Source organism: Lonchura striata, chromosome 3, assembly GCF_046129695.1.
Source record: "Lonchura striata isolate bLonStr1 chromosome 3, bLonStr1.mat, whole genome shotgun sequence".
Lineage (NCBI taxonomy): Eukaryota > Metazoa > Chordata > Aves > Passeriformes > Estrildidae > Lonchura > Lonchura striata.
The window spans coordinates 69,491,094-69,514,596 of NC_134605.1; the positions used below are offsets into that span (position 1 = coordinate 69,491,094).

Genomic DNA, 23,503 nt, shown 5'->3' on the forward strand with positions numbered 1-23,503 from the left:
CAGAAGAGCCAATGCATCTGACCACAACCCTGTTCCCTGTGAGGGAAGTTAAACCCAGGAGGAAGGTGGGGTAGTGGGGGGATAAGATGCTTGAAATTTTGAACTTATTTCTCATTATCTTACTTTGATTTATTAATAATTTAAGTTAATTTCCCCAAATCAAGTATGTTTTGCCTGTGATGGTAACTGGTGAGTGAATGATCTCTCCCTGTCCTTACCTTGGCCTATGAGCTTCTTTTATTACATGCTGTGTCCCTGTCTAGCAGAAGATGGGAGGGATAGAGCAGCTTTGGTGGAGAATTGGCTTGCAGCCAGCATCAACTCACCACGATATTGGAACTAGTTCTTTGGTGTGTTTTCTTGAGAGTGAAATTTAGAATTTGCTAGAATATAAGTGTTTATTTGGTTGTTACAAAGTTGATTGATATCTCAAAAAAACCCTCATTTTTGTGAAAATGTTCTACTTTTGACAAAGTGCTTGCAGGGAAAGGCTTCCTCAATAATGACTGAAAGTCCTACGAAGAATAGGAAATAAAATACATTTAGATTAGCCAAAAACTATGAACATGAAGGTCTCATATTCCAGTCTCTGGTTTGCCTCTCAGGTAAGTGACCTGTGAAGGCAGTTGAACAGACAAAGTAAATCTTCTCAAGCATTAGGAGTTTTATGCTTTCATTTAAAGTTGTAAAAATCTTAGAGCATTTGCCTTGGATGTATGAGTATCTTATTCAAGCATGAGTGGGATCTGTACTGAACTGGAGTTTGAAACTTGCTCTGCCTCATCTCAAAATTTAACTTGGCCCTAAAGGTCATTTTTATTGACAAGATGTCACATTGAGAAGTAAGTACCTGAGGTCTTAAAATATCATCAAGTTTGGAAAAAACCACATTTTGTCCAGATGTTGTGAAATTTATTTACTTCAGTCCAAAAGTTCTTTATATTAAAACCAAAGTAGTGAGGAAGCTTTGAAGGCCCTGTAAGGTGTGTGAAGGATTTAACCTGAGTAGTGGTAATCCAGTCAGGTTAATGAGGTGAGTTGAATAAGAATTTTGGTGAAGAATGAAATATGCTAAAATAATTTCTCCAATCATAACATTAAGTATTGATCTTCTCTTTCTTTTTAGAATACTTCTAAATATGTTGACTTCAGAAAATTAGGATGAAATACATGTTTACATGGCTTTTCTAAAGTTCAGCTTCTGGGATCTTTTTTTGAAGAGTATGTTGTGCTACAGAAATAGGACACCATTTTTTTTTTTTATACTACAAGAGGAAAATGTTTTTTCTTTATTCAGGTGAAACTTACTATGATATTAAACACATCTGTTTAATTAGATTGTTGTGGTAGGATTTGGGGGATTTTTTTCCTTGATAATTTTCTGAAGTATTTATTATTTTAGCAGTAGTATTTTGGGCACTTCCTGTCACATTTGGAGGGAACTGCTTTACTGAGGGTACATACATTAATACCATCACATGATCTAAAAATAAACTAGCAGGTATTTAATTAAAAGTCTTGTGTACATTATCCTGAAAAAAAAATCCTGTCTGCCTGTTATTCCTGGGAACAGCCCTAAATTGCCTGAATGGCTGCTCCTGTGTGGTAGAGTGAAGCATACATGTGCTTGCAGGGTTGAGGCCCTTGTGCTGGTAGGTCTGTCCAGAAGCATTTTGAAACATTGCTGCAGGACTCTGTTTCAAAATTCTCTTAGTACTTCCATTTGTTATGAACAGTCATGTGTCTCCTCTTACAGGTTTCCTGGAGTTCCAGTGGCCATAAGTGTGATCACTGTGCCAAGCTGACACTCACACTTGTCTCTTAATCTGAGAAGTTACACTGTGAGTAGAGAGATGCAGGAAGCAAGTTTTGGATGGGCCATATGGAGCCTGGAAGCACAGTGTGTCTATATGTGTGATGTACCTTTCAGCAGGGCCTGGGAGGTTAAAGGTAATGTCATATGAATGCAGCTGCAGTATTTTCAGGACTAAATTGGTTCAGTGTGGGCTACCAGGTGTGCCAGTTGCCACAGCAGTCAGTAGACATTCCTTACTTGTACATGCTTCACAGAATTCCACATAGAATGAACTTAAGCTGGTGCACCTGCTGCAGGAAGATGTAATGAATTTGAAGGAACACTTGGGGGAGACTTCATGTCTCATGTTTTGTTGTTTGAAGGTTTTGATTTGTTTGAAGTGACATCAATATAAACTGAGATGTATTACTCTAAAACTCTTGAAAAATGAAACTTTTGTCCTTTTTGTCTCATGCTATTTCTGTTTGCAGAATAGTAATGTGAAAACTTCTTGAGATGGGGCATATTTTTAGGTATTTTTTTGTTGGTTATGATATCTTGCTAGTTTTCTTTAGAAATAACATAAAAGTAACTGACTTAAAGCAGTGATGATTGACACAGTTATAGGAAAAGAAGAAGAAAAGCATTCATTGATGGATAAGAAATTTGTGGTAGTAGGTGAATCAGCACCTTATATATTACTTATAAATAACCACCACTATATTCAAGTTTCATTTCTGTTTCTATTTTAATTCATGATTGTCACTATTTCAGTTTTGTAAGACATTAATCTCCAACTGAAACTTCCCTGATATTACCTCTGTATTGTTAATGAAGCCTTGGCATCAATATGTCTTTTAAAAAAATAAAACTGAAGGAAAAAGGCACTCACTGCACGAAGTCACCACATCTGAGCACAGGAGGCATACACTGCCATGTATTAAAAAAAAATCCCAAAGCCAAAACAACAATGGGAAAAAATCCTCTACCCAACTACAGTCATGTTTTAATAACTGAAAGAGTTGGGGTCAAAAAGCTGAGGTTTGTGAAGGAAATCAGTCCTGAGTATGTATGATGGTGTCTTCTGTTGCTGGCTATGACATAGACTTCCCCTGTTCTAACCAGAAAATACTAGTGGAGGTACTAAGTGAAAATAATAGCCATAATCAGTCTGTTTTCTTTTTCTGAAGGATCTAGCAATGGATCTATATGAAGGACTTTAAGGGAAATGAAACTATTAGAAGATCTGATGAATAACTCTTAACTTTAATTTAGAGCTTATCCAAGAAGAATTTTAAACTAACACATGGCACCTAACCAGTTTTTCTAAGAACAGATTCAACAAAAGAGTAGATTCTAGTTGGGAAGAGAGGGCTGGCATTTAAGGTTTTAGGACTTTTAAACCTAGTTCCTGTTAAACAAAATTAACCCATAAACATGTTTAAGCTATATCTGGAATAAAATTATTTTTTTCTGCTGAACTGCATTATCTTAAGTAAAATAATGTGTTGTGTGGTAGTGTTGCTATTTGTTGGTGGTTTTTTATTTGTTCCAAACAGAGTAAAATTACCGCATTGTCAAGCTAAAATCTATTCAAGTACTGTTAATTGTTAGAGACAGTAGAAAATAGAATTCTTTGGCAGTCCTCACTAGCTAGAAGTAGCTATATCTTTGCTGTGTGACTGTGGTGCACAGGAGTGGCTGGTGTGTGCTCAGAGGGACCCTGCACGGTGAAACTTCCTGGCTGCATTTTAGGTTTTATCCTGCTGTATGGCAAGGCCACATCCAGTGGGAAAGGTGCCTAATTCAACCCTGTCTGTAGCAATGACCCAAAGACTGCTTGTGTCCCCAGAGATTTACTACCAGTGTCTAATGCATGGGTGGCATTTTTAGTGAAAGAAGGGGGCTGGAGCTTATGGTCTCTTAGATGCAAATACTCTTTCAATTTTTTGAACTCTGTTACTATATGTATGCAACTGAAAGAGTTAGCTTGTATCTTGGAGGTATTTTCAGATGCCATGCTCTACTGTTTCTTACACTTTTTACTTACTGTTTCTTACAGCCTCCTACAGAGAAATGATAGTTCAACCGCTTGGGATGCATTTATGTCATACATTGTGACAGAGCTTACTATGCAGTATTTTCATTGACAAGTTGGCCCCTGCTTTATCATCGATATATCATTCATAATAACAATAAAAGAGGTGAGGTTCTGCAACAGATGGCACTATAAGAAAAAGTAACTCTAACAGGAAAATGTTCTCCCTACAGTAGAATAAAAACTTGAAAATTGAAAGTTGACACAATCTAGATAGATTTAACTTCTGGTACTTGCTAGTATCAGAATGCTTTGCTTTTCAAACCTAATATTTTTATAGTACAGGTGATGAGGGTTTTTTTTTTGGTTGGGTTTTTTTGGGGGGTTTTTTTGTTTGTTTGTTTTGTTGGTTGGTTGGGTTTTGGGGGTTTGTTTGTTCGTTGTTTTTTTGTTGTTTTTTTTTTTTGAATGGAATAAGATAACTTCAGATTTCTGCACTTACAGCAACCAACGTAGGAGTTCCTCTGTCCTGTGTTATAATTATTTGTCAAGACAAAGGTTCTGGTTTTCACTAAGTCACTGAAAGACAATTACGCAGTCTAAAGACAGGAGCTGAGTTCAGGAAGCTTGTGTTTATGACCCAACTCAGAACTTCAAAACTCAGGATCCTTCTATCCCTTTAGCCAAAGTCAGTGAGCATCTAGGCAGAACTTCATCAGATGTTCAGCCGTGCTTAAGGGTGTTTCAGATCTGGAAGTGAGCAGTAGTTCCATGCCTGTGCTCTAGTAAGCTCATTGTGGATCCAGAAGTTAAATGTGTCCTTCTATCTCCTCTCAGGGCTTGCAGAACATGGTGTTCTTGGAGCATGTTTACTGAAGACCTATCAGATGGGCTTTGCACAAAACAAACCAGAGCTGCCCCTCCCACTCCTGAGAAATAGCTTAGTGGTTAGAACATTTCCAAAGAGTGGGGACTCTGGGTTCAGCATCTTTTCTCCCTGAGGTGGTTCAAAGTCATGTCCTTTACATGCCTGGGCTCCCAAGATGAGAGAATTGAAGTAGCTTTTGCTCTCATTTCCAGGCCTTTGAAAAAGTTAAGAATTGCATGTAAAGCAGGACTAATGCAGTTGGAAGTGCTGGCTGTGTCAACATCATGAAACAGTTTATCTAGGGAGGAGGTGAAGTCACCTTGGGCCCATTAATGACTTGTACCTGGCCTCTATCTTGTTTAAGTGATCTCAATGCTGAGGTGAGAGCACCAGTCTCTCGGCTTGAGGTTGTGATCATGAATAGATGCAGTTGCCTTTTTGTGGTGAATAGAAAGCTCTAGCACAGTGAGAGATGAAACTGATAAGGCACTCCTGTCTTCAGTGCTTCCTGTTGGTTAACTTAGGTGACTTCCAACTTGACCTACAGGTTTTGTGAATGTTAGTTAAGATTGATTACTCTCCTCAATGTCTGTGTAACTGTAGAAAAGATAACTTGTGTTACTGGGTAATAAAGTGAAGTGTGATCTTTGCTAAGAGATTCAGACACTTGAAGAAATGTTGTCTTCAACATCATTGCGCAGTATTTATTGTATTTGTAAATTTGACATTCCACTAAGGTGGTACTTCCTTGAAATACTATTTAGAGGTTTCTACACTAGATAACTAAAATGCCTTTATTTTGTTCCTGTGGTGAGAATGCACATGAAACTTTCAACCCAAAAGCATCTGAAAAAGCAGTTGAAAGTGGAGATGTTTTGTCATTTGTTTCTTGCACATGTTTGTAGTACCCAGTCTGTCCTAATGCATGAGGGCAGTTATCCCCACATGCTGGAAAGTATTGTTTTCTTGAGGGTCCTGAAGGCTTGAGAACTTTTCTCTCCCTAGATCTCCAGACTTCTTCTAATTCATATCCCCTCACATGTGAGGGCAATGTTATAACTGACTGCCACCTCTTGGAGGTTTGAACCAAAACTGGGTGTCTCTTGGTATTTTTTATGAGTATTCTATTTATCTTTAGTTTCAGAGAAAGATGTTTGCATCTAGAAGTTCCCATGAAGGGAAAAGAACAGCTCTTTAAATTATCAATGGATGTTTGTGTAAGACTTCACAGAGCAGTTTGGCACCTAGAAAGAAAAGTAATTGGTCTCTAGTGGATTTGCAACTTGCTTTAAAAATCCAAGTGCAGCGAGATGTAACCTGCACTACTGCAGCTAAACTGAAACTGGCTGAAACAGGATTGCAGAACCAGCAGGACAGTCTAAAGGAAGAGCAAAACAGTATCAACAAGTATTGTACACTGGCTTGAGTTTTATAGAGGCTGAGGTTGAAATTCTTCTTGAAGAGAACTGTGTATTCTTGTTGCTATTTAAGTTTTTCCATGTCAAGCTTTTTCATTTGACTGTATTATGCAGGAACTAGATCATTAACATTAAAAGAACCTGAAGTTCTTCCAAGTTTATATTCAGGCCAAATGAAGTAAGCCTCAAGCAAGCATGCAACTAGATGACATAATAGCATACATTAAATGTGCAGAGGCCTTTTTTTTTCCCCGTCTCCTAATTATATCAAACAATAGGAGATGAAGTACATGTCTCTTTAGTGACACTGTGCTTCTACTCTGTTTAATAGACCTTTTTTCAAACATAGATATGAGTGCAGTTGAATCTTGCGCACAGTGGATGGCCATGGACATTGTGAAATGCCAGAAGTTTCATGAACAGTACCATGAAAATCTGCAACCTGAAGAGCCCTTAAATGTTTCTCTGTGACTGAACTCACAAGATAGATGCTAACACTTCCTTTCACACTCAGGCCTTCTGATTTTAGGGTAATTTCCCATGATTGCACATGAACTAAATTATTGTTAACTTTGGAGTAGCTCATCTATAAAAACTGACTTGTCTGACTTGGTGTGTAAAATGGATCAAATAGGGAGCATGCAGTCAGTTGCTGTGGCTGAAGTGACAGGATTTAACTCATAAAATGGTGGTAAATTGATTGTTTGCAGTTATGTGAATTTATTATGAAAACAGGTCTTATTAATGTTTACTTTTCCATTTGTGTTAAAGCATGCCTGCATGCTAAAACCTATATTCCAGCATCTTCAAAACATTTTCTTAGAGGATTTTGGAAAGGAAGGAAATGTAGCAAATACCAAACATCAAGTGGTGCCGTAGACAACTATTGGTTTAATCTATTGGCAGTAGATTAAAGAAGGTGGCTGATGATGGCCAGTTCTTCCCTGTTTTCCCACAAGACTGAGCTAATAGTTTTCTCCCTACCTTCCCCAAGTGACATGAATTAGTTATATGATACCTGGGGTGACTGTTTAGTGGCCTCCTAGTTGTAAAAGCTTTTACAAACAGCAGAAACCTGGAGTTATAAATATGGAATTTCAAAAGATTCTAGGGTTTTTTGTTTGGTTCGTTGTTGTTTCTAGAATAACTAGCATAAAACCAAAGGCTGGCCCATTGCCAGGTTAGCAGGCTTCCTTTTTGGCGATTCCTTCCCTCTTCTGTGAAGTTTTAATCTTCAAAATAGAAAAACAAGCAACAAAACCAAAGGGAAACAAAACCCCCATAGTTTTCCTTTTAACATTAAGTTATCAATGTCCTTGAAAAGATGGAGTCAGTCCTTGTATTGTAGATCATTATACTTTGGGAGTGGAACAAGGGAAAACAGCAGTTTGTGCAAAACGGAAGTTGGTAAGGCTGTGCTTGTGTACAGGTCTGCTTGATTTCTTCCTGCTGGAAATCTGGGAATATCCCCAATTTAAATGCTGGACATTTATTAATTTAATCTATCCCACAGTGACTTGCTTCTTGTGGATCCCTTATGCATTACTAGACCCAGCTGATTTGGAAAGAGGTGATTTATAGAGGTATTAGTGAGTGTAGTTAGATCTGTACTTGGACCAGAATTCAGGAATAGCTTTGAGCACCCACAATTTACATTGTCCAAGTGCTGGTTTGTGAGTTTGTTTTTACCTTTTGGAAAAACCACTCTATAATCTGAAGGGGAAGACAAGTACTGAACTCTGGCATTAGGCTTTCATGGAATGAGGACACAGTCCAAACTCAAATACAACCATTTCTTCTAGTGATTTCTTCTAGGATTCCTAGATTTCTTCTAGGACTTCTTTTCATCCTTCTTGGAGTATGTGGCTTTCAGCAGAGGACAGTCTAGCAGGTTGAACCTCTGGCTCAAGATACCAGCCTGTCAGAGGACAGAAGCTTTTGGACTTAATGTTTCAGGTGAGTTTGGAGCCAGGCAGAGCTTTGTGCAGCCATGCTGGGAGCAGTGCTCAGAGCTGAGCAGGGGTTGTAATGGGTGCTGCTTGCTTGCTTCTCTGGAGACAGAGCTGAAACAAGGGAGGAAGTCTAGTTACAGTTTCTGGAGTGGGGAATGGAGAAGTACAGGTTGGTGAGGGAGAGCAACACAGTAGCTTGTGAAGCTAGGAAGAATATTCTGATGCTTGTTCAGTTTTATTTTCCCTTCACTGCTATGCTCAGGGAAAGGAAAATTCTGTGATCTGTGAAGGTTGTGAGAACATGAAGCTTTGAGAATATTTTCAAAGCGAGCAGTATTTTTCAGTGAGAGCTGTGTGTCAGAGTTTATATGGGGCAGTAGAGAGAGGTATTAGGAGAAAGTGTAGCTAATAGTAACACAATAAATATTGCTTTGGCATTTATGCACCTCTGGCTGTTTAGTGTTCTTGTCCTTGAAAAGTGCCCTGTGAAATATGAAGATTTCTGTAGAAAAAAAAAGAGTTTTAGAAACCTTTTTGCCTGTTTTAACATACCAAATGCTAGGGAGATAAAAGTTCATTCAGCATTAGATTGTTGAGACAACCAAGTACTGAATCATAACCCTAATGCCTGCTTTGTGCCAACTGCCAAATAAAATCACGTTATTGGAATGAAGTGCCTATATCCTGCTAAGGCACAAGTATACTTGGCAGTTAGCAGTCAGTCACTTCACTAAGCTTTACAGCCAGGGATTGTAAGGAAAGAGCGGAACTTGCAAATATTAGATTGGCAGAATTTAAAAAAGGAAGCAATGTGAATGGTAAAATCCATTCAATAAATGCCTTTAGTCCTAGGCTAATTCAGATTTTTGACTCTAGTGTGTTTGTGCAAATTCTCTGTGTTCATGTTAATTATATGTGCAGGGTATTATTGTTGTAGCTTTTTTTACACTTACTCTGCACTATCAAACTCATCAATGTTTTCCATATTAATTTTCTTTGAGGTAGACCATCTCTGGTCTCTGAATTTCAGATTCCATTTTCTGTCTCTGCTGTCTGGGCATAGATCATATTCATGTCTGATGACTTGATGACTACCTTAGTGTATCCTAAACTGAACTCCTTTCAGCTTTTCTCTTCCCTGTTCTGTCATCGTTATCTCATTGGTCTTGCTTCCTACTTTGCCATTATCATAGTATTTTCCTACAGTGTCACATTTTGCCAACTTTCATGTTGCATCATGAAATCAAAAATTTGTTTTTAAAGAGCTGTTAATTGCCACTGGTGCTTACAACATAAAGATATTGATTTCTGTATTGACTGTACAGACAGGATTTGCCCAACTTTGTGTGTCCATAAGGCAGATACCTTGCTGGGAGTGTATCGATAACAGCCGTTCCAGATTGCACATTCTTGCATCATGCAGCATGCAGGGCTGCAGGAACTCATCCTGCTGACGCACAGTAGCATAACAGAAGGAGTTACTGCTGAGGCAGGACATGGGGGTGGGAGGTGAGGAAATAAAGTAAATGAAGTTCAACTGTTTGAAATCCCAAATGAAAGAAAAACTGTCAGCCTGAGGGAGGTCACAATTTAGTGTTGCAGCTCCTTGACATAGTATGACAATTTAGGATTATCTGCATAGATCTAAAACACTGCTGAAAGCAGGTAAGTAGAATCTTTCTGCTTTGTTCAGGGTTTTGTTTTGTTACTGTGACCTGTTTTTTTCATGCTGATTGTGCAGAGGCTTTTTGCACAATTTTTACAGTCCTTAATGGTGAATCAAAATAAAACACCTTGGTAGCATGATTTAACTATGTATTGTGTCACCATTAGAATAATATTCAAAATGTCTACTTTAGGTCTGTCTGAATACAGAAAATTATAATTCCTTTCCTGAAATTCTCCTTTAAGGTGCTAATTGTCTCAGCTTTAAAACTTAAATATTAAAATCTTCTTTAAAATGAAGCGTATGAAATAACAGATACTGTACAGGCAGTTCTCAATTTTGATTTCTTCCTAAGATTAGTGCTGGGATTGTGGTTATTTTATTTTTCAGTCATTGTATTTGCAAAGTTATATATTGAATGTATAAACATGTCAGCTTTAAATTCTGCTAATCAAAAGATACTGTAGTTAGCCTTTAAGATCAAATCTTAACTTCTGAAGCCTTTGCCAACTTGGTGTCAAATTCACATTCCTGTGTCCTGCTGTTGAAAGACACTGTCAGCAAGTTGTCTTATTGCAAGGAGGGGACAGAAATATAATCGAGACTTTGATCTCCCAAGAACTTGGCACCATGGGTATTCTCTGACTCCTTACTAAGAAATCTTCCTCTGGCATTTCTCCTCAAAATGTACCTTCTCCTGCTTCAACAATATTGAAATGGGCTTAACAGTTCTAGGAATGGCCTGGGCTTGCCACTCTAATTTGCCATGTGATCTTGGACAAGTTATAGCCCCACTTCAGTTTGCTTATCTGTAAAATGTAAATAATGCTCATGGAACTTCACAATAGTTTTGAGTTGTGTGAAAAGCTGATAGGATGTATTTACAGAAGTATATTTAGTTGAAGTTGAAATATTTTCTGCTAACTCCTATATACCATTGCACTTTAGAAAACTTATATAGCATGACATATTAATGTGAAGAAAATTATCCACAGATAGAGTATGGTGGAAGTTATCGAAGAGATGTTTTAATTTCTTGTGAGACTTTGAAAATGCAGCCTATAATGCTGCTATTTGCAATTTAATTTTATTGCCATTTCACTTTTCACTTACTTTAATTCAGAAGTGGCTAAACATATTCAAACTTTCAAAGAAACTGAATTTAAGGGTGGGGGAGAGAAATAGTAATACGAAAATAACCATGTTATAATATTTGCATCTGTATGTGTTAGCATTCTCCTTCCTTAGAATCTGAAAACATTTCAGTTTGGGGGTAGGGTAGATGCTCTTATCAAGACAGTAAACTTTGTTTTGCTGGCATTTGAAATGAAGCTAGCTTTGAGAAGTGAGGAAGCTGTTTAGCAGAACACAGCAGTGCTGCACAGTATGTCAGGAGATAAAGAACAACACAGTGAAAGTATAAATGAAAGCAGCATTTGGCCACACTGGAATCTCACCAGTCAAGAATGGTGTTTGTAACCAAAGGAAGAAAACACCCAAACCTGAGCCTTGTCTTAGTATGTTAACCAGTCTTTTTAGCTTAAAATCAGTAATGGGCTTTATTGAAAGCATTCCTTTAAAATGATGACCTTTGGAGCCAGTCTGGATTGGCATACCTTAGTACAACCTCAGCACAGTTATAAATAAGGCTTACAGGTTAGGTTTTAGTATATTTGAGTTGCATATTTTAGTAAGCATACTCTGCATATTACTTCTGCCATCTTACAAGTTGTATTGCAAAGTGGAGCTAGACAGGAGGATGGATAGTGGAGAACACCATGATCTTGAAATCAGCTATGGCTGCAAAGTAGACCTTGTAAAAGCTGTAAAATTGAGCTATGATTATGCCGTATCTTTTCTGGAAGGCAAATACAAAATAATAGTAAATTTCTGCATCTGTTTGAAGACGTTGCAGTGTTCAGTTTGAGAAAGGTTTGTTCTCCCTAGGTCATGTTTTCACTTATAGAAATGTTTTCTCTTACGAAATTCACGTGTACTTAATGTAGGGTGCCAGAGTGATCACTGCAGCTGTTTAAAATAGAAAAGCAGATGGAACAAATAGGAAGATTTACCGCACAGCTTGATCTCTTCCCCTGAAGCAGCCATTCATCATCAGCACTGCCGAGACAAACTGCAAAACGAGTTTCCCTTCGTGGCTGTGATTGGGCTCAGAGAGGTGGCAGAGCTGCACGACAGCCTCGGGATTGGCTGGGTGGGAACACACCTCTGGAATCTGTTTGTTTTCTAAAAATAAGATACAATCTTTTACATTTCCCCTAGAGATCTTTTGTCTTGCATTTAATATCCAAATAAACCAGAAAAAACAAGTTAGCTTCTCTAGAACAGATTTAGTATTTTAGATGAGTGGAATGAATTCAAGTTTTTGGGGTTTTATTTGGTGGTGTTTTTTTTGTTTTTTCCTCACTTTCTCCTGAGAAAATCATGCCTGTGCAAGTTGTCTAGATGTGTTGTTTGAATTTTTCTGTGTGACTATATATCTGAGAACTTTCTTGCATCTTAACTAGAGCTGAAAGTTGTTTTCAGATTTTATAATGTATTGACCTCAGCTTATACTAAAGGCAGTTATTATTTTGAAGCTGTTTTTATGTCTGCTTAGTAATAAAATGTTTACACTTGCAGTACTGTGTTTCATTATTTTTGTAAATATCAAGTTGCTATTTCTGATCATGTTTTATGAGTTTCTTTTTTTTATTATGTTAATCAATTTAAATAGATCTGGAATTTTCTTGGATTTTTTTTTTTTTAAGTTAAGGATTTAAACTATTTTGATGCCCTATGTAAAATAACTCCAGACCACAACTGAATGAGTGATTTGATCATCTGCAGTGAATGTTCCAGCTGAGTAAGTATCTGGCATAACTGAATACATCAGAACTCATTAACCTACTTCCTCTCTCTCAAAAAAAAAAAAGGTAGAAAATTATATGGAAAACACATATGACTTTCGTTGTGGTTCACATGGGATGCATACAGAAGCAGAAGGCTGTGAAAGGCTAGTTCGTGAAGCAGGAACTGGTGGTTGTTATCAAGTAACAAAGATTTGGACAAGCACCAAACAGGATTATTGACTGTAGGAGTTACTGCCTTCAGAAGAAGAGGCAATGATACAGAGGAAAATGAAAATGGAAATAGATGAGAGGGAATATTAAAGGCAAGAGAGGCTAACTACCAGAAAGCTCTTGAAACCCAAGTTCAGTTTTTTCCCTCCTCCCTGAATAATTGGATTTGCTTCCGTTATATTTAAACGTGGATAAAGGCAGTAGTTAGTAATATTTAAATTGCCAATCAGCTTTTGAAAATGCATTTATTTTCCTGATCTATACAGAATTAACTGTTGAGATTTTTAAAAGACCAGCTGTGATACCTTATTGGTATTGCTGAATTAATATTAAACATTCCCTTCTTAAATCTTTGCCCCCTCAGTGATAGTTTTATAAGCTTTCACATTATCCTATTAAAATTCCTTGCTCTTTGGAGCAAAGTGAGGAGCAAAAATAATTCACAATTATGGAGGAATTACTAGCAGAAGATACTTTAAATTGCCTAATGCAGAAGTCTTTTTAATTGTTTGTTTAAAATCTAAACCCAGAAAAGTGACTGACAAAAGCCTTCCTTGGAAGCTTTAAAAAAAAATATGGAATTCCACAGCTGCAAATGGAGGAGTGGTATGGTAATGGTATTGTGGATTTCTAGTTTTTTTATTGGTTATCAGTTAGATAACAAGCAAAAGTAACTTTTTCTCTAAAGAAAACTTTCTTCCTGTTGGATAGGAATGGGAGAGCTAGCAGCCTCATTTCCTTTTATGCTCACTTTCTAGCTATTAATTGGAATATCTTCAAACTAGGGTAATTAAGGGATCTGTGTGAAGGAGGGAATCTTGTTCAGTGCTGCAGAGATTTCTGAAGACTTGCTTTAAAAAAGGGCTCATCTGGATGCTTCTCTTTTGTAAGCTGTAGGAAGTCCTGAAAATAGCCTTTTATATCTGTGCCTTAGTGCTGATACAACAATTTAGGGTTTCTTTGGCTTACCACTGTTATGTTTGCATATCCCGAGACTTAGCGAGACTGAAGGATGAACCTGTGCTTTCAGAACTAAATTTGAAAGGGAGTTTCATGATTATAGTATTATAATAGTATATTGCATATGAAAATGTTAAACTGTGCTCTCCCCTTTACATAAGTGTTGCTGCTGTTTAGTCACTTTTGTGGAAAGAAAGATACATCTCTTCATTTTCTCCACAGGCATAAAAGAGCTAGTGAGGCAATTTTTAGAGTTCTTGTTTTGTTATCCTAATTGACAGTCTCTTAACCTTCTTAAAATATTTGGTGATAGTACATTGGTTAGTAAAATGGGAAGCTGGTAGCAGAGAGCTTCAAAAAGTGTGATTGAATAGCAGGTGACATTTCAGACTGACAACTGCAAGATATGCATGTAAGGGGAAGTAAATTCTTATTTTACAAGGTTGTGCTCTATGTGTTTGCTATTCAGAAAACAGTGAAATGACAAGAGAGCTGTCCATTCATATTAGAAAAGTCTAAATTCTGTTAGAGAATGGGAACAGTATTTTGCTGTTTCCACCTTATATGAAAGAATAAAAGGCTTTCAATATCCTGGTTGGGTGGTAGTTCACAAGTAAAATGAGATTACTTCTTTTAAAAATATTTTTCTTAAATAAGGCACAGCTACCCCTTGAAACTTTGTTTGTGTAGGCCAGTATGTCTCCTAGTAGCTTATGCTGGTTCAGACAACTGCACAGAACCTGGGAGAGGTTTTTGGAAGGGTGTGAAAATGTGCTGCCCAACTGTGGCTCTCTCTGAGTGGCAGGTTGCTGGAGGCAGGCAGGGAGTGCCTTAAGGCAAGTGGGCTGTGAGACCTCTACTTTTCCCTGTTTTATGGGCCTCTGGTACTGGTTGCTGTTGTTAGCACTAACCAAGGGGATGACTGCCTTTGTCCCAAAAATATGAGTATCCCTCCCTCAAAAATGCAGTGAGCCATGCTGTTGGGAGAGGATTGCACTTGCAAGTAGAAAGAAGGCCAAGTGTCAAAGATGTAAATGAGGAGACAGAGAGTGAAGCACCTGTTTCACAGGTTGCCCCTTGCTGAAGGTGTCCCAAGGAGGCTTGTCAGTGGCTGCATGCTTTTTCTTAGTCCTCTGCTCAACATACATGAAATGAGAAGTGGGCAACAAAAAGAAACCCTGGAGTGGCTGGGGTAGCTATGGTTTTCAGGAGAACAGTGTTTTGAGTCCTCCTCATGTGTGGAGGATTGTAAATAAAAATAGGAAGAGTGAAGTAAAAAATGTCAGAATTATATTTTAAGGAGTTTAAAATAGGACCTTTGGCTTCTGTTCCCCTCTCAGATTCAAAAAGAATTTATCTGCAGAGGTGAATGTGTTACTCAGATAACATTTTACAGTTCTTGGACAAATCAGTAAAGTAAGAAGTTACTTTTAACAATTTAGAAACACTGAGTGATGGATATCTAGAGATACTGATAGGAAAGAGTTTAGTGTTGGTGTGTTTATTGTTTATTCAGAGAGGCTGTCACCTCACAGTGACCTAAACTGTGTCACATCTCTAGTTTTAACAACTAAACTTTGTAATTTCTTTCTTTTCAATTTGTAGAGTAGTCCTGGATTTTGTCAGATCACCAGTTGTTTTCAATACTTAAAAGAAACGCAAGGCTTAGCATTGTTAAAGGAGTCCTTAGATGGCAAAAGGCTAAAACCCCAAGACTGTGATTAAAAACATAGTGGGAACTTTGGAAGCATATATAGTTATTTATTTTGGAGGTGAGTGTTCCTAGATTATTAATTAAATGCCCATGGGGAAACAAGTATGTTCAAGGACATTCCCAAATGTTCTTTTCCCCTGTAAGTGCAAAAAGAACACATTCACCTTGCTGCTTCTAATTTAAAAAATAAATCAAAAATTAGAAGAAAATATTACACATAGTATTCCTCTTCCTGGAAAATGGGTTAGAGAGGAATTTGGATTCCTTAACGGAATTACATGATACTTTGCATACTGCTGTAAGGCACTGATGTGCTGGTAATGGCAAAGGAGGGTCCTACTGAAGGCATAACTGAAAGTCTGTGTAGAAATGGTTTAACATCATTGTGTGAGTCAAGTCAATATGGAATTAACTGTTGGCATGAGATTTACAGTTCCAGTTGCTTACACACCATTCCAATAATAACAAAAAATTCCCAAGAAATACACTTTGGAGTTTGATAATGTATGTTAGTTGCTAGGATATCAGGAATTATTAAATTTTTCTTTTACTGTAGTTTAAGAAAATTCTTTTAGGTCTTCTATTTTAATGTAGATCAATATGATAAAACGGTGGGGTGGTTTGGTTTTGAAGCTGCTGAGTCTGCAGTTGGGAAAGTTCTGTTCCTCAGTCTGATCTGCTGATCCATTTCTGGCTCCTAGCAACTCCCAAAACAGTGAGACTTACAGAAATAGGCTGTAGGCTTTGTTTTTTGCACTCAAGCCCTTCAGCCTATAGGATTCACATACTACAGATTTGTTTTATTTTTCATTTAAGATTCTTGCATATAGAGGTTTGTATAATCTGGACAACACTAAAATGTGTCATGAATTGACAACTTTGTCTATTGTAGCTTCTCATCACACTTTATTAAATACAATGGAAATGGCCTATTGGGTAACACTGCACACAGGCAAAACCAAGTAAATGTTTAACAATAGTTACAGTGGTTTGTAGGAATGTGTTTGTGTTGCTTTTAAATGGCCTTCCTAGTCTGCTTGAAAACAAGTGTTTATGTGTATACATACATACATATTATATATATATGAGGCCTTGCTCTTGGCTTGTCTTTGCATTTGTCTTAGTATTTTTGCATATCTTAATCTTGGTAAAACTAGGATGGAGAGTTACTGAGAATAAAACAATAAATTTCTCTTTTAAAGCAAAGTAAACGAGCCTTTGCTAGTGGTGTTTCTTCTTATCACTTCAGGCTAGTGAAGGGGAAGGATGGAATGATAGAAAAGACAGAAGGCAACCTCATTCACAAGAACACCAATCTATTGTCTAGTGAAACTGAAAAGGAAGTTGCGATTGAGGTGGTAAACTAAGTCAACAAGAAGAACAACAGATGGGGGAAGGCAAGTGCAGATGTTTGGCTTGGAAAATGGAAAAGCTCAGAGAAGAACTGATTAATTCCTTGTGCTGACAGGATGCAGGAATTTACAAATAATAAAGATACATTTAAGAGGAAAAATTTCAAAATCCCCTGTGTGTAAGTTTCTTCTTTTAAAACTTAAAGGGAAAGGTGAAGTTTTTTTTTAAAAAAATTGGATTTCTTTCAGATGATAAAGGTCAACATTTTATTCTTGAATGCTGGAAATGTTTAGCTTCAATTATGCTTACTTGTCCAGGATCTATCATGCAGCTCAGGGAATAGGCAGAGCACAAACATCTAATGAATTCTGGAATTTACTTGTATGTTTCATGGAGGAAGTAGGAACATCCCTCTTGTGTTGGCAAAAAAAAAAAAAATCAAGTCTTTAGTGACTTCAAACTTACTGTAAACTTTCTACTCATTTCAAAACTCAACCAAAGTAATAGCTCCATCAGTTGGTGCTAATTGTTTCTCACAACAAAGAATGTTAATCTAGAAATTAAGGTAAAAGTGTTCATTTGTTCAGACTATTTTTTGGAACAGCATGTGCACACCTCTGAGAAGGTGAGACCTGACAGAAGAAATGTGGTGTTTTAGTAGCATGGTGTGGAGTGTTTGTACATGTGTGCATATGCAGCTGGTGGTAATCTCTGGTGTTACATGTCAATTGTTCATAATACTGTGGACACTGTAACTGGGGCAATGAGCAGGGGGCAGTAATTCCTGAATACATCAGCAGTCTGTGCAGTGCTCTGACTCAACAGGGATTAACTGTGCTTGCTTTGGCAGGAGAATCTTCAGCATTAGAAACCTGTCTTGGTGGCTATTAGGATTGCATTCCCTTTACTGTGGGGCATTGCAATTCTGTGATATCCTTTTTATCTTATTTTTCTTGTTTAAATAAATTATAAGCCTGCTGTGATAAATGGCTGAGCAGGAAACACCTTGGTACTGTCAGTCTTTTAAAATAAGAAGTGAAAGAATTCTTTGCCAAAAGGAAGCTGATAAATAATTGCCTTCCACACAGAGGGATTGGATTCAATTATATCGTTCTGCTCCAAGTGGAAACTAAGGCAAACATATATAAACAGTTTTTTCAATCATTGCAAAAGCTCCAGATACTGTAGCTTAAACCCCCTCCTCACCTTACTTCTGCAGACAGGTGTATGTAACCTCTCTGTACTGAGCAGTTGAAGGAAAAGAATGAAATGCCACAAAATAAATATATGTAAGAGTGACTGTTCTACTGTTTGAGGTACTAAATCAGAGCTGGGTAAGACACTGAATATGGTTTGATTCGGGAGGAAGTGCGTGGGTCAATAGTTTTGGTTTGTTGGTTTATAGATCAAATAGATTATGGAAATCACCCTATATCAAGATGATTTTCAGGTTTTTTGCTTATTTGCAGAGTTTTCAGTATTTTTTTCTGTTTCATAATGCTACTACCCAGAAATATTTCTGTTAGTCTAAAATTTCTGCACTACAAACTATTCTCCATTTTATCCGCAGCTATAAACTGTAACAATAGAAGTGCTTTTGTCTTGTCATTATTATGACTTAATTTGAGAGTTTTATAGCTATACCCTACCCATATATCTTTCTAAACTAGTGTTGGTTTGCATTACTGAGACATCACCTTGTGCAAAACCTGCATAGATATGCCCTGACATTTCCTTGGAAAGAGTTGTTAGGACCTTTTCTTTTAGAGAGTCTATCCATTTTTTTAAGCAGATCTTTTGATATTTGACAGGAGCACTTGAACTACACAAGAGGAATTTTATTTTTCCTCATGGCTACCACTCATATTTGTCAAGCCTACAAGTGTTAAAAAGAAGGATTTGCCTTTGTGCAGTTACAAGCCTCTAAAAACTGCAGCAGTTGCCAGCATTGCTTAGGAGTTGGAGGAAGCTGTCAGATCAGTAGTGAGAGTGGAGGTGTAAGGGTAAAACTGGGCTCCGTCTTCAAATCTGCAGTCTAATTGTGAAGACGTGGTAGCTTCTCCCTTTCTTTGGAGTTGTGGGGCAGGGGGGCAAATATTACAGTTGGACCATGGATATAACTGTTGCTGTTCACTGGGATCTCTGAACTCTTAACAGTCTGCTAAGTGTAAAGAAACTTCTACTTGTGTGTAAAAATCCTTGTACCCCAGCAGCAGCAGCATTATGCCACAGTGCCAAAGTTTGCAGGCTTGGATCTTAGTGGGAGTTTATGCAGGTGTTGTGTTGAAAATCATTCATGCAACCTGTTCACCTGAGTGTTGACATTCTTTTCAATTGCATAGAAAATGCAATCCTCACCACAGTCACTGTCCAGTTAAATTCTGAGAATATAAACTCAAATTTCAGTCAAAGAAATTTACCACTTTCCCATGTCCAACTTTCTATCATCTAAACTTTTTGATACAGGATATTCTGTGAATCAAGGACTACCAAGAGTTGAAAAAGGGAAGTTCCTGTGTTTGCACACATTGTCTCAGATCTCTGGTGGAGCTCCGTTTCATTGTTGTAGTCTATTTATGCTTTCCTCCACATTCTGGAAATGCTGAAACTGCAGAAAGCAACATTGTGGTTCTGAGCAACTGTACAGCAAGTTCTATTTTAATCATTTTCATCCACTTTATCCTACAGTGAAAGCTCTGTACTGTATCTCTTCATCAAGGGGGGAGGAGAGGAAATTTAATTGGTAATTAACCCCTATTTTAATTTACATATGGAAATCATAAAAATAAAGATGTTAAACATTTCCTAGGACTTTCAGAGCCTTATGAACCAGTAAATGGTTGACTGAATAGTTTTGTACCAGCAATTAAAATACAAGCCTATTAGTACTGTTTCATTGCCCATGGATTCAGGGCATGGAAAAAAAGATAGAAAATGTTAGTTTGCTTCCCAGAATAACAGCATCACAACACGAATTTGATGTTAAGTAGAAAATTCAAACCTGATTCTGGAGGACTGAGTATTTAGTCTTCCAGGAGTTTTTCTACTGGCTAGTTAAAGTAGTTTGACTGAGAAACAATTATACACTGTTGGTATTGGTAAAAAATAAACCTATACTCCGTGTGTTTTGCCAAGTTTAGAGTTGTTTTTCCAAGGTGGGTGCACATGTTCTTAACTTTCATGTGGAAATGAAATATTGCCTGAAGCAGACAACTCCTGGTTTGCTTGTTCAGCTGACAGATGCTTTCTTTTAATACTTGTTACAGCCTAGCTCAGTAAGGAGGTACTGCTGCTAATGTGTCACTTGGGTAATAAATAAGAATTACAGGTTTCATTTCTGGCTTAAAAATGAACAAAAATGTTTGCAACATTTAATTGGAGCTTGATAAATATAAGTGAATGTTAAATATCTACATTAAATGCAGTTCTCCAGAATAGAGAATGCTTCTGTTTTAATGTAATGTGCTGTACTGTCATTTAGGCTTTTGCTTAAGTGATACTGTATTGTTCTTCTGTATAGGAAGTACTGTTTATAAGACATATGAAGTTTAATTCCACTGTTATGAACATTTAAAATCATATTTTTAGTTGTTTTGATAAACTTAGAAGTTTTAGAAGATCATAATATTAATTGGCCAGATGTTTAAGCAGCTATAATGTACCCAACATTGCAAAGAGGAGCCAAACCTACCTTACAAAAATCCCCCATCTCCTAAAGAAACACTTTGTCTCAGTACACTTTGTGGAGCATTTTATCTCTCAGAATGTTTCCCATGTTTGTTAGATGGCTCAGCTCCAGAAGAGTTTTAACATACTCAGCCTGCCCTTTTCTTGTATGCTTTGCTGATGTTTTCCTGCTCTTCATTATTCAGTTCTGTAATGAGTGTTATATTGTAATTGCTTCTTCCCTGCGTATCTCTGATACATGTATATTTCTTCCTAGATCTCAATTCTTACATGTTCTGTTGTTTCCATATCATGTAGAACAAGGTTTTATCTTTCTGTCCCAGGAATTCAAAATTTCATTCAGGCAGAAGTTGGACTTCAGGACTGAGCTGCTCTAGGACTGTTTTTTAAAGGGCACCTTTCCATATCACCCTCTATTCCATGGGTGCTGGATGTACTGTTCAGTCAATCATTCATTGATTCATAATGATCTGAAAGTCCTAGGAAATGTGTAACATACTTACTTATCTAATATACTGATCTGAAGATACAGAGTATGCATGTATTTTGTGTTTATTTTAGCTTAACATATTCTGTCTTCCAAAACAGCAAAAATGTCTTAAGGGTCTCCTGTTCTCTGAGTAAACATCTAGTTTTGGCTCCTGGAATCCTGTATGTGTTTGTACATAATAAATATTTCTCATTATTAAATTTTTAAGAATCCTTTCTACATTGTCTTATTCTAAAAAAAACTAATTATTTTTAACTTAGGTTCTGTTTTCCAGCCACTTTATAATTTACTTTGACATACAAAATTTCATTATTACTATTTATTTGGGACAACATTGTGATGGAAATACTGAGACTTTAAGTCTGAGAGTTGAAAGTTATAAACATGTCAAATATGCTATTTTGCTGTCACAGAAAAGATCCTGCCTGAACTGGCAGTATTCAATTTTCTTTAGCAGACAGGTAGCATAAATTGCTACCATTGCTGAAGTCTTCTGCTGAGTATCCAGTAGCAGCCTTGACAGTATTTTGGAGTGAGACTTGATGCATTACTGGCCAAAGGGAGAATTTGTTCTAGCAATGGTTGTTAGGATGGACTGGAGGTTAAATTGTTATGACAATTACCACACTTGGAAACATAATGTATTAATGGAATTTTTTTTTCCTTGGTTGTTACTGTAGGGAAGGGAAAGATTCCTTTGGAACAACTTGTACAGTAATAAAATGTAAACAAAGACTGTATATAATATGCAGGGTAGGTTTGGACATGGATTAATCAGTACAGCAATAACAATAAAATGCTTGCTTTTTGTAATGTCCCTGACTTTGGAACGGCTTTGTCAGGCAAGTCTGAGCCTATGGAGGGACTGCAGAAAGCCTGAAGTACTATTAGCTTGAAACATGTCAGGCAGCCCAGGCTAGGACAGCAGATGAATTTTATTTCTCTCACACATATTTCGAGCCCAGAGCCTTTTCAAGAGGCAGATGACAATTTCTTCCCTGATGGATAGCAGTCATCTTCCTTCTGATATGTTGATTTTTCTCCTTGCATCTTTCCTTTCCATAGGATTATTTGAGTTTTCCTATTGCCAAGTGTTAAAGTGCCTTTCTTTGTGGAATCTAAGAGTTATTTTTGTATGACTGTTGCCTTTGAGGTACCTTTTTTCAGGTGCCTCAGTGTTCTTTCTCTCTGTCTTTGAATCAGGGCACTTTTGTCTTGAGTCCCTTCTGCTGCAAAATGCACACACTATGAAGCATCTCACAGAAGCTGAGAGAAAGAAGTGTTCAGACTTCTAGGCCAGGTTAGAGGATTGTGATAATCTGATTCCATCTTGTGTGTGTAGGTCAGAAAATTTTGTTTCTCTCCCAGAAGCTGAATATAATTTAAGTTTCTGAAAAGTATCTAAATTTACTTAAAAATTGAAGCAATTATGTCCATTTTCTGTACTAAGAGCTTTCAGATTAATTTTCTTGCTGCTAGAAAGTGGTACCACTGTAAGATACATTTGTGTAATGTTAATTTCTACTCATTATGGTTTTCCGTGAGTTAATTTATGAATCTGAAAAAAAAATCTTAATTTTTTTCCCCAATCTTTTTTTTCTTCTTAGACATCTTAATAAGTCATAAAGGTGTGTGTATATGTAAAAGTATACATGTGCATATGCAAAAATATCAAGTAATCTCTCAGCCTCTGTAATTTGCCTATAGTGTGGTTTTCAAGATGTGTACTGAGAGGCTCCCCTTTCTTTAGTAGATGGACAAGAGCCTTAAAAATCCCTCCAGTATTTTTAAGTAAATTCTGACACTGAAAAATCTGATAAACAATCAGATTGCCATAGTGTTTGCAGGAAAGGGAGTTGTTTGTTTTACCTGATATTTCTACTTTTATATATTTTAGCTCAAATTAGCCTTCTAGGCAGCTGAACCACAGTAACAAATACACAGTGGAGCCCAAACTGCAGTTCCCAACGTTCCTTCTGGAGACAGTGCTTTCCAAATTACTTTCCCAACTGTGCATGTTGATTATTTTCTTTGTCCTTATGTGCGGGATAGCTAAATTAAAATGCATTTTCACAGAACCACAGAACAGAGAAGGTAGGGAAGGTGCTGAAGAGAGCTGTTAGGTCTGTTGAAGTGCCTTAGAGAAGGAACAATTACCATATCTAAGCTGTGTGTGAAAAGTTTATCTGACTGTTTTAAAGACTACCATCAGCATGTGCCTTCCTGTGGTCAAACCTATTATCTGTTGGGGAAGGCAAGTTAGAAACGTTTCAGAATCTGTCCTCAACATGTGTGTCAAGTCTAGGCACTTAGAAAGTGCTTTGCTATTTTTTTCTCCTTTTTTTTTTTGTTTGTTTTCATCTTTAAATGAAAGCATTGTTTCTTTTTTCTCTAGTTTTTGGTGCTTTGCCCATCTTCCATAAAATCTTGAAAACAGAACTAGCCATTTCAGTCAATTCTGTATATATTTAAGGTGAAATAT

General features: G+C 37.1%; 1 protein-coding gene across 3 annotated transcripts in view; it reads left to right on the forward strand.

Moving 5' to 3' along the window:
• The window catches only part of SESN1 (sestrin 1), a 78,029-nt gene that overhangs the window by 13,865 nt on the left and 40,661 nt on the right, over positions 1-23,503 (forward strand). Inside the window, exon 1 of one of the 3 annotated variants that reach the window (XM_077782277.1) lies at positions 595-1,950. The exons of 1 other annotated variant lie outside the window; for it this stretch is intronic. In XM_077782277.1, coding sequence (XP_077638403.1) covers positions 1,918-1,950 — 33 coding nt within the window. In that variant the 5' untranslated portion in view covers positions 595-1,917. Of the gene's footprint in view, positions 1-594; positions 1,951-8,967; positions 9,737-23,503 lie in introns of those variants that run through there. One more of the 3 variants, XM_021553770.3, reaches the window with a different exon arrangement.